This window comes from Juglans microcarpa x Juglans regia, chromosome 1D (assembly GCF_004785595.1).
Source record: "Juglans microcarpa x Juglans regia isolate MS1-56 chromosome 1D, Jm3101_v1.0, whole genome shotgun sequence".
Classification (NCBI taxonomy): Eukaryota; Viridiplantae; Streptophyta; class Magnoliopsida; order Fagales; family Juglandaceae; genus Juglans; species Juglans microcarpa x Juglans regia.
Genome location: NC_054594.1, coordinates 23053649 through 23065909, shown reverse-complemented (window position 1 = coordinate 23065909; position 12261 = coordinate 23053649). Strand labels below are relative to the sequence as shown.

The window sequence follows — 12261 nt, the reverse complement described above, 5'->3', positions numbered from 1 at the left end:
CAACAATCTGCATAGCACTCATCCCTAAAGTTTTATATCAACATATGTTTTCCTGTGTGGATTTGTTTCTAGGTCTCTAACTACTCGACCAAAAAGATTAGGAAACACTATTTTGAAAAAATTCCAAAGGTGGAGTTTAATCATTTTGATAATAATGCAGTTCATTTTCATGTTTTGTCTTCCTGTACGTATGACTTTTATTCAATGGTGCAAATCTTTAAGAAAAATTCGAGGATGTACATAAAAATGATTTTTTTAAGAAAAAAATTGCAAATCTTGGCCATGGTTGCTGCTCTACATTTTTTTTTTTCAAATTTTTTCAAGTTGTAGAAGGAACACATACAAATGAAGATAAAATGGATGCTATCAATTTAGTGAAAATTTTTTAAGTACTATACAAGTTAAGATAAAATGCAAAGAAGATAATCTCGAATTTTCCAAAAAAAAAAATGTTTACAAATCATTTATACACGTATTTTATTCAAGAGAAGAAAAATGTTGCAATGTTGTGGATGCACGACGTTAGGGCAGGAGAAGAGAAAGTTTTATTTGTTTGTGAAGTTGTGCGGGAGATGAACCAACGATACACAGAGAGAGAGAGAGAGAGAAAAGCAAAGGAGAGGGAGAAAGCAAAAAGTGTATAGAGAAGCGGGAAAACGGAAGTTATGCATCATGGTACTTGTCATTTCTGAGAGAATGGTCAACAAAGAAGCTTTTCGGTTTACAATGGCCAAAGTGTGGCATGGTGGGTTGGGTACAATTCAAAGAGATGGGTCATAATAAATTCATGGTTGAGTTTTAGCACCAACAAGATAAACAGAAGGTACTTCGAGGTAGACCTTGGACTTTTGATAGGTTCTTGGTATGCATGGAGGATCTTGAAAGGACCCTACTGCAAGAAGCGCCATCTTTTTCTTCTGAGGTTTTCTGGATACAATTTCATAACATGCCATTGGTGAGCATGACCCATGAAATAGGAAGGCAACTGGGGTCTGGAGTTGGAAGTGTTCTTGAGTTGGACATCGATGGGTCTGGTAATGCATGGGGTCCTTTTTTACTTATGAAAGTGAAGATTGACATCACAAGTCCTCTGTGTAGAGAGAGGCTGCTAAAGCTAGAAGATAAACAGGTATGGTTGCCTATTAAATACGAACGCCTTCCCTCCTTTTGTTTCCAGTGTGGCACCATTAAGCATAAGGTTGGAGGTTGCTCGAAAGGATCTCGAGGAACATTCGGACAATCAAGCAATGATTTTGGCCCTCGGCTCTGTGCTAACCCTCCAAAAGCTGGCAACACAATCACTAAAAGATACGAAGGTGGTGGCCAGAGTGTTGAGCATCCAGTCCGGCAACAGGACAGGCCAGAGGAGGGAGGCCACCCTATCGACTATAATTAGGCCCCTATATTTCAAGATCCTGCAGTGGACACCCATGCTTTTGTGGTTCCCAAAAAGGAGGACCAACAGAAGAGGCAAGCTAACCTACCGAAAGTGGAAAGTCTCGAGGAAACTTCGCCAGAGTCGCATACTGCAGTAAAAGATCAAACAAGATCTTTTTTTAATAAAAAAGGAAATTTTCAAAAAAGATCATAAGGGAGGATTTTCAGGAACTACTGGCTCTACCTCGAAACCTGTTGATAAAGGATGGGGGTCCTCAGAAGCTCCTACAGATGTGGTGATGTTGCATATTGTCACATAGAAGACTTTCCAAAAGCTGCCAAGGGTCCCTGCTTAGCTTCTCAAGTTAACTCTCTAAATCAGTTTATGTCCAAGAAGATTAACCAGCTGGTTCAAGTTAAGAAGAACCCACAATGGAAAAGACAAGCAAGGGCTCACAATCTTGGTTCAGTTGAGAACATCCATGTAACTTCTCAAAAGGTCCACTGTTTAACTCCTCTGAAGAGGAATCTTGCCTCTGATCAAGATGAGAAAAGGCTCTCAGATATTAGTAAAAAACATAAGCTTAATCTACCATGTTTGGGTGAGATCAAAGATGATATGTTGGTGGTGGCTGCTAGGCAACACCACCAATTGCCATGATTTGTATAAGCTGGAACTATCGGGGGCCTAGGAGCCCCCGGACAGTTCACGAACTTCACCTCTTGGTGAAGACCAAGGTCCAAAGTCTCATTTTCCTAATGGAGACTAAGTGTTCCAGGTCTAAGATGGAGAAAGTGAAACTTAAACTAGGAATGAAAAATTGTTATGTGGTGGATAGCAAGGGTGCAAGTGGTGGCATGGCTTTATTTTGGAAGGATGATTTGAATGTGTCGTTGACATCTTATTCTCATTTCCATATCTCTACCAAGATCAAACAAAGAGGTAATAAGGGGGAATGGCTCATGACAGGTTTCTATGGCCACCCTTTGATATCCAAGAGAAGTAGTAGTTGGAACTTACTGAATACTTTAAAACCTACTGATAATGTACCATGGTTTTGTGTAGGAGACTATAATGAAATCCTCTATAATGGTGAAAAGTATGGAGGGGGAATGAGACCTTACTCTCAGATGGAAGCTTTTAGACAATCCCTAATTTTGAATGGGGTGAGTGATCTGGGCTACGTAGGAGACAAATTCACATGGTGCAATAACAGACAGGGTCCTCAATTCACCAAGGAAAGATTGGATAGGGCATGTGCAAGTGCTAAATGGATTGAAATGTTTTTAGATTCCATGGTGAGTATAGAGGCTGCCCAAAAGTCAGACCATAGGCCTTTAATAATATCCATCTCCTCGAGAAGTCAGTTCTTTACCAGAGAAGAATGGCCTTTAAGATATGAGGCCTGCTGGGCTACCAGAGAGGAGTGTCACAAGATTGTAAATGAGGCATGGAAGGGGAGTGTTTTGGTACAAAACAAACTCGATCTGGCTATTACAGGTCTGTCCAGATGCAAAGATAAACTCAAAAAATGGGGCAAAGCTATAGCTAATGGCTTAAGTAAAGAACATCAAGCCAAGAGACAACAGTTATCTTACCTACAGAAGGCTAATATAGGGAATCTAACAGAGGAAATAAGGGCCAAAAAACAAGAATTAGACAAGTTGCTTGAGGAGGAAGACAAAAAATGGAGACAAAGGGCAAAACAGAAATGGTTGAGGGAAGGGGATAGGAACACCAAATTTTTCACCAATGTGCCACCCAAAGAAGGAAAAGGAATTTGATTAGAAAAATTACAGATGAAAATGGTGAATAGGCGATTACTAAGGAGGAGATAAGTGCAAAATTTCAGAACTTCTTCAAGGGTCTCTTTACTACTTCTAGCCCTGAAGACATTCCCTTATGCTTAAAGCACTTGAACAAAACTGTCACAGCTGAAATGAACTCAAAGCTTCTTAGAAAGTTCACAAGGCAAGAAGTTGAAGAAGCTTTATTTAGCATGAACCCTCTGAGTTCCCCAGGGCCTGATGGCTTCCCTCGAGCTTTCTATCAAAACCATAAGGGCACGGTTGGACTTGAGGTTAGTGAAGCTGCTCTTTTCTTACTCGACTCTAAAGGCCATTTTGATGCTATAAACTCTACTCATATAGCCCTTATTCCTAAGCTAAATTGTCCCTCTAAAGTATCTGACTTACGCCCTATAAGCCTTTGTAATGTTTTGTACAAGATTGTCTCAAAAGCCATTGCCAACAGATTGAAGCTTATACTGCAAGACATTATTTCCCCTACCCAAGCAGCCTTTGTCCCAGGCAGATTAATCTATGATAATATTATAGTGGCTTTTGAGGCTTTACGCTCCATGAATAGCAGATTGAAAGGAAAATAGGATTTCATGGCTTTGGAGCTGGATATGAGCAAAGCTTATGATCGTATTGAATTGGCTTTCCTAAGAGAAGTGATGAGGAAAATGGGTTTTGCTGAAAACTGGATCAGACTTGTGATGAAGTGTGTGGAATCTGTGTCATACTCCATTCTACTCAATGGCATCCCTTAAGAACCTTTCAAGCCGACTAGAGGAATCAGGCAGGGAGACCCTTTGTCTCCTTACCTCTTCATCCTATGTGCAGAAGTGTTAAGCTCTATACTCAACCAAGCTCAACTCTCAAAAGTAATATCGGGTGTCCCTATTGCAAGCAGCAGAATACACCTAAACCATCAGCTATTTGCAGATGACAACTTAATCTTTTGCAAAGCAAACTCCCTTGAATGGAGCAGGCTGATCTTTTTGCTTAACATTTATGAAAAAGCTTCAGGCCAATGTTTAAACAAAGAGAAGACCTCAATACAGTTTAGCAAGAACACTCCAAAGGAAAACCAGGATATTATCTTGAACATTGCAGGGGTGAGATCTAGCCTTCCTTATGAACAATATATTGGACTCCCCTCTCTAATAGGCAGGTCAAGATACAAATCTTTCAAGTCTATTATGGACAAAGTCAGACAAAGGTTAAGTAGCTATCGAGTCAAATTGTTGTCACAAGCTGGAAAAGAAATCTTCCTAAAAGAGTGGTGCAGGCTTTGCCAACTTATAGCATGAGGGTTTTTAAACTACCTTGGTCCCTTCTAAAAGATATAAACAAGGTTATGAGAAATTTCTGGTTGGGTCAGGTTGAAGAGGAAAGGAAAATCCATTGGGTATCTTGGAAGACAATGGGAAAATTGAAAGCAGCTGGTGGCATGGGCTTCAAAGAATTACATAGCTTCAACCTTGCAATGCTGGCAAAACAAGGTTGGAAGCTACTGCATCATCCTCAAGCTTTAGCTTCTCTAGTACTGAAAGCTAAATATTTTCCCCACAGTGAATTTTTTCAAGCCAAACTAGGAAGCAAGCCTTCTTTCATCTGGAGGAGTATTATGGATGCTAGAGAACTTGTTAAAAGGGGCACCAGGTGGAGAGTAGGAAATGGTGAAGCTATTAAAATCTGGGAGGATAAGTGGGTTTCAAAACTTCCATATGCTAAGATTATGAGTCCAGTGAGGGTACTGAGTCCCGAGGCTTCTGTTAGTGTCTTAATTGATCCTGGCACAAAACAATGGAAGACTGGTATGGTGGAGGATCTGTTTTTACCTGAAGAAGCTACTTTGATCAAGCATATCCCTATTAGCTATAACAACAACCCTGATAAACTAATTTGGTCTGGTACTACTCGAGGGTCTTTTTCTTTGAGGAGTGCCTACCACATGTAGATGGAATTCATGGAATTTGTGAGGGGCCAGGCTTCTAGTAGCTCTAATGATGAGAGGTTTTGGTCGAACTTGTGGAAGCTTCAAATCACTCTTACTGACAAACTGTTCCTGTGGAGAGCCAGCCATGAGGGACTGCCTACCAACCAAAATCTTTTTAAAAAGAAGATCATAGAAAAGCCTTTCTGCCCTATATGCTACCTGGAAGAGGAGAGTGTCATTCATGCCATTTGGAATTGTCCTGCTTCTCAGGATGTATGGCACCAGTGCTCAAGGAAACTTCAAAATTGTTCCTCCCCCAAAACTACAATCAAGAATCTCATAACAGAGCGGAAGGATTCAGGAGGCAAGGAACTGGTTGAAGAGTTTGTTGTGGTGGCTAGAAGAGTTTGGATGAGGAGAAATCATTTCATCTTCCAACAAGAGTTCAGTTTTCCCAACTCAGTGGTTAAACTGGCTAAGGAAACTCTAAATGAATTGAACTCTAGCCTTATCAATTAGTCAGTTTAGCAAATTTCAGTGCAACACAGGAACTCATCATGGAACCCACCCCCTGAAAACATATATAAACTCAACTGGGATGCTGCTGTCGATAGAATTCAATGCAAGATTGGGATAGGCCTAATCATCAGGGACTGGAATGGGAGGGTTGTGGCAACTTCAAGGAAATTTAGACCCCTCTTCCCTGACCCTTTGTTGGTAGAGGCTATGGGAGCTATGGAAGCCTCTTGTTTTGGTCTATAGTTGGGAATCAAAAGGATCATCCTTGAAGGCGACTCCAAGACAGTCATCTCAGCAATAAACAACAGAGAGGAGAACTGGTCAGCTATGGGTATGCTCATTGAAGATGTCAAGATTCAGTTGAATAGCTATGAAGAGTGGTCAGCTTCACATGTTAGGAGGGAAGGTAATCAAGCTGCTCATAAGCTTGCTAGGGATGCTTTGTTACATTCCATCTCTTCTGTTGATATGGGAATTATTCCCCATTGTATTCATGATTGTAACTGAAGTTCTATAAATGGAATTCTTCTTTAAAAAAAAAATTGTTTTGTTTTTTGTTTTTATTTGTTTTCCTGCACTTATCCACCTTGGCACATTCGTGGAGGCTTCCCTGTAGCAGCTCTCATAAAGTTATGGTGAACATGCCATTTTTGTCCTTAAAGTCAACGGTTCATAATTGTTATATATACTTTTTAGACAGTTCAATACAGGCAGCTTTTTATTTTTGGCTTGTGTTTTGAAATTCTGTCCCCATTTTGCCATCAAATGTGTTAAAATTACGGCATTACCCACTATTAACCACACGATTTTAAGATGTCATTTTTAGTTTTAAAATCAACAATTCATGCTCGTTCTACATTTCAAACAATTCAATTGTGTCAGACGGCAGTGTTTTGGTATTGGAGAGGATGTTTGGGTCCAATAGTGGCCCAACCCACAACTGAAAAGCCCATAATCATGACTACATAAAAATGACCCTGGGGTTGATTATAAATATCTACAATTGAAATAACTATCTCAAATAAGATAATTCCTACAAAGTAAGAGTGTTTTGGTCAGGCATGGTGGTGTGAAACACATCTTCTATAGTGGCACTGTCTGTAGAATACTTACAGACTTCAATATGATTTTCACATGTCGACTACTCGATCACACACAAACCGCGACCCAGAATCAAGCATGACATATGTAGAAGTAAGACTGGTGAAGGCTGAAGAAAGGCTGAAACAAGTGATGGAGGTCGTTGAGCAATTGCAAAAGGAGAACAAATAGCTGAAGCAACAAAAGGACAACCCCACCCCCCCCCCCCCCCCCGACTTCAAAATGAGTAGGCTGAGGGAGACGCGCACATCATAGGAGGAATAAATAGTGATGAAATTGAAAAGAAAAGACTGCATGACGAACTGCACAATTTGGTTGATAAATATCAATAAATGGCGAAGAAGATGGGAGGTTCCTCCTCCGTGGAGTAGCTACTGACTCAAACAGACCTTCCCTATAGTGAGGAGGTCATGGTCGTGCCTCTGCCAGCAAAATTCAAAGTCCCACAATTCGAACTATATGATGGGTCCAAGGACCCCGTCGACCACCTCGAGAACTTCAAGGCGCATATGACTCTTCACGGCTTCTCTAGAGAAGTGGCTTGTTGCGCTTCACCACTGACGTTGAAAGGAATAGTGAGGGGTTGGTTTGGGATGTTGTGTCCCGGATCTATTGGCAATTCCAAGGAATTGGCAAAGCAAATCCTTACGCAATTCATGGCAAGTAGGACGCATCGACGACCAGCCACATATCTACTCACTATGAAACAAAGAGAAGGGAAGAGCTTAAAGGCTTATTTTACACGTTTCAACAAAGAGAGACTCACCACGGATGACCAGGATGAAAAAATCACCTGGCTGCCCTCCCAGGCGAAATCTGGACTCAGAGCCCCTTTATGACCAAGATAGCCAAAAGGACGCCCTCCACCTTAAGAGAATTTATGGATTGGGCAGACGATTTTGTCAATGCATAAGACACGCTACAGGCTTTCCTAGAACGGAGGAAACAGGAGATGAAATCGGAGGATAAGAACCAGAGTAGCTCCAAAGACAAAGATAAGAAACACATGGACGGAACCATCGAGATGAGAGGCATGAACGATATGCCAACCAACAAGATCAAGGGTGCCGTTTGATCCATAACAACCACAATGTTCATGAAAGTAGCCATACGTCTAAGGAAGAGGGCTGCCCCTCATGCAAGAACTAGCACTACTGTAGGTATCACCAAACTAGCTCCCACAGAACTAAAGATTGCTTTACTTTGAAAAGGTGAATCAATGAGATGACAGGTAGTGGAGAGTTAGAAAAAATGTTAGCTGACTACATTAAACCACAAACGAAGGAGGGACGCTAGCAAGAACGGAAAAGGAGGAGCCCTAAGCGCCAGAAGCTAGAAAGGGAAGGGAGAAACCACTCCCCCCGTCCAAGGCAAGACCAGGAACAAGCCCCGCTTGGCAAAAATTGTACAATAGAAGGCGGTTTCAAAATAAAAATTATATTCAAAATTATATTCAAACAATTTTTTAACTTTATAATAAAACATATTAACTCAAAATTATTTAACTTTTTCTCTCTCATTTCCAAAAATTATTCAATAAAACATATTATCTCAAATCATTTTACAACTATTCACAAAATTCTCGCAAGTTCTCATCTCTCACAATTTCTCACAATACACATAATTCTCATAATTTCTCATCTCATCCCATCAATGTTAAAGTATTGATAACTTTTTATGCAAGTTGATGTGAAATGGATGATATGTTTAATACATCAATAAATAAACTTGTAAATATATTTGTTGCTCGACTACTTTAATAATTAGCCAAATAAATGTCTTAATATTTAGGCAGTCTAATGTCAAGCACAGTGACATTGGGATTGGAAAAAATGTCACCTTTTCAATCTCTTAGACCTGAAAGTCTTTTCCGAAACAGTAATATAGAGTTGCTTCCGAAATGGACCATACGACCAACATGGACTGTCTTTCGGTGAAAGTCATTTCCAAACAGTAGAATACAATTATTTTCGAAAGGGAAGAATTTGACAAATGTGGATCATAAATGGTCCACACGATCAATGAAGACGTACAATATTGATAAGGACTTGGAGTTGGAGCAAATGTTGACTTTTATTTACTCATTTCGGTTTTATGTTTTTCCAATATACTCTTTTTTCCTCTTTAAATCGTAACTTTTTTTGTCCTAAAAGTCTTTTTATGCGTACCGCCAATTGCAAAGTCATGAAATCCTTCGAATAATTTTTTTTTTTAATAAAAGAGGACGGCACCTCAACTTTTATTTATAAACCTCATTCAGGGTGGAGGAAAACCGTGGAACACAACCAACCACAAAATCACAAACCAAAACTAAAAACCATACAAAACAAACCCCTTAAATAAACAAATAGAGCCAACAAATTTAATTTCTAATACTAGGGAGCCCCATTTATCTAATATGATAATGCCCCTCAAAAGACTTGGTAAACTTTTACCCGTGACAAACCTCCAGTTTAGACCCTCTTCACTTCTTCTTACAAGATAGTCGATAGCTTGGTTGCCTTTCCAGAATTGATGTACCACCTGAAAATTATTAAACTCTAGTTCATGTAGAAGTGCATCCCAAAAATCCTATAAATACCACAAATTGCAGAGACGAGTAACAAGCCAGTCCACCACTAGCTTGGAATCACATTCCAGGATAACCTGTCTACAACCCAACTCTTTGCATATCACCACCCCTTGCAATATTGCTCTCAACTCAGCCTCAGTGTTTGTGCCAAAATCAAATTGAGCGGAAAAACCTACTTGTATCTCACCCCTACGATCCAGCAACACTCCTCCACCACCACATCTCCCTAGGTTCCCTCTACAACTACCATCCACGTTCAGTTTCCACCAATTGCACAATGGCTTCGACCAGGTTACTAACACTGCTCTCTCAACTGGACGGTGACTGAACTGAATGTCCATGGCCCTCAATATTTGTTCATAAATAGGTGCTAAAGCCTTTTTATCATCAATCTCATTAACTACATGGCCTAACCATAACCGAATGGCCTGCTAGACACCCGCTGCATTTTCCTAGGTTCCTTCCATCTAAGCTTTGCAGTGACTTCGCCACAGACACCACGTAAAAATGCTTGGCAGTAAACCAATCAATAAACCCCTCTTGGTGTATGTTTTTGCACAAGACATCCAAACTTCAACTCAGTTCCACCAGGTCCTTGCATGGAAGCAAGATACCCCCAGCGGCACTACTGCCATGCGCCAGACCTGTTGTGCAACCTCTTCAGACGCAAGGACATGATCGAACATTTCCATCTTTGGCGAGCTACAATAGTCACATGTTGAAGCCAAAACTACTCCACGAGACTGCACTCTGTCATCAATAGATAAACCCCTAAAACAAGTTCTCCACATACAAATTGAAATCTTTTTTGGCAAGTGCTTATTCCAAATCCAATCCATCCACGGATGTCGCTCGCCCTTGACTCAGATTAATTCTCATGCACTAGCTGAAGTGAACCGATCATCTTGAGCTGGCTTCCACACTCACACATCATTCCCAGGTCTGATTGCACAAGTACTATGATGCACTTCCTCCGCCAGCTTATCCCCTACTAGTTGCTCTAACAATTCCAAATTCCAAGTATGACCAGACTAAACATCTTTTATTTGCAAAGAAGGATTCCTCACCATATCAACCATATTGCATAAAAGGGCCATCAATAAACCATCTATCAAACCAGAATGAGGCCCGACCCTCCTTAACCTTGACTTTGGTAGCTTCACAAACATCCAGAATAACTAAAACCATAGATCTTCAGTGCCTCGAACCAGACCTTTGAGATGTCATCAATGAGATATGTCTTCCTTTCCCATATTTGGATATAAGGAAGTGAGACCACAAAGAATCCATAGACATAAGACGCCAAGCAAATTTCATGGCCTGCATTTCCGAAAAATCCCTCAACAAAACACCCCCAACCCAAAATGTGTGCCAACATTGATGATTTCTTCAAGTTAAGCCTAAGAAATCAATTTCTGAGCAACAATTCCATTAACAAGAGAATGTATTCAAAAAAGAAAAGGAAAAAACACTACATCAAGACCAACTATTCAAACATTAAAGAAAAAAATACTATAAATGTGTCATGGCACATATATTGGACAGTGAAAGAATAAAGGATTTCAATAGCAGAGCAAAATGAACTTTGAAGGGCCAAAAATGGTCTATAGTTGGGGTAGAACAACAACTTAGAGAGAGTGAGTGAGTGTGTGGGCAAAAGGTAAAATGAGATTAAGGGTTATAATCTTGTGTTGTCAAGTTCAAATTGTTAGGGATGTGTTTCTCACCCTCACCCACTCCGTTCTAGATAAATTGTTCACTCCTAAAACCAAGAAGGCTAGTGCAGCCTCTTCGGCCAAAGGATGCTACCAATGCCTAAGTTAGCTCTTACCAAAGTCATGGTCATTGATTATGTAGAAAGGAGAAAGTATAAGAGAATATGAACATAACTTTAGATTTCTCTTCCTTTTCGTATTTGTATCATAACTCCCACGGGGGGCCTTGCTAGTTAAGTGGTTGACACCTTCCAGAGGGGATATACTATTGCATTTAATGCTGTAACCTCTTTGGGTTCCAAGGCCATTCTGGCCAATTTCGGACTTGACTTCTCGACTGGGTGTACTAGTTAGCGCATTTGATGCAGCATGCCTTGCTAAGAACCTCGGTGAACCCTCCCTGACACAGATAAATTCATCCTATAGGCCCTTTTTCGAGTGGATGCATCATCGCATTTAATGCGGTGGGCCCTCTGAGGATCTCGACGAATCCTCCCTAACGAGGTTAGGTTCGATCTGCAATTCAGCGAATTTGCCCCTTACCATGGCCTTCCTGAAGGGAGGTGGGCTGCCATTTTCCCCTTGGTGGCCTTGTCCTCATTTCTGAATGGCAAACTCTAAGGCCATTTGCACAACCTTACCTTTGTTCAGAGCTTAGTCTAGTAGACTTTTTTAACAAGCTTGGTTAGGCTCTTATCTTTCAAAGCGCATTTTGGGTATAATAGTTACCCTGTGAATTCTTGTCACGCACGTGTGTGACTGGAATTTCATCATTATTTTTTTTTGCGCGGTCTTTGTCGACCCGTTGTCATGACTATCCTCTCTCAAATAGAGTAACCTCTGTCGATTCCCTTTTCCCCACGTTCTTTCAACCCACTCATTTCGCAGAATCACGTCTCCTCCTATGGCTAGTGAAACGTGTCGCCCTAAGGGGAAGTGTAGGTTCCTAATCGTCGGTTTCCTTCCTTATCTTGCTAGCTCCCTATGGTCACCTTTTGTTCCTCTCTGTCGGTCCCACTAGCTCATGCACATACCTTCGTCCTGTCTTTCCTTCTATAGTCTTCATAGTTGTCTTTCTTTTTTTCTTATCCTCTCAATATCGCACAACCATAGATGCCCTCTCATTGTACCTTTCGTGGCAGTGCTTGTGGTGGGTTCCTGATGGAGCTCACGCCTCTCGCCAAGTTCATAGGTCACATGACGACCCTAACGATGCGGGTTCTTCCGAATAGGGTGCTATACGGTGCAGT

At 40.8% G+C, this 12261-nt stretch overlaps 2 protein-coding genes across 2 annotated transcripts in view; both read left to right on the top strand.

The window, feature by feature from the left end:
* The window catches only part of LOC121254509 (putative UPF0481 protein At3g02645), a 94056-nt gene that overhangs the window by 65120 nt on the left and 16675 nt on the right, over positions 1-12261 (top strand). The gene's annotated exons all lie outside the window — the stretch shown is intronic.
* On the top strand, positions 2164-3162 carry LOC121242293. The gene has a single exon (XM_041140197.1). It carries the CDS (start codon positions 2164-2166, stop codon positions 3160-3162), a length of 999 nt encoding a protein of 332 aa, XP_040996131.1.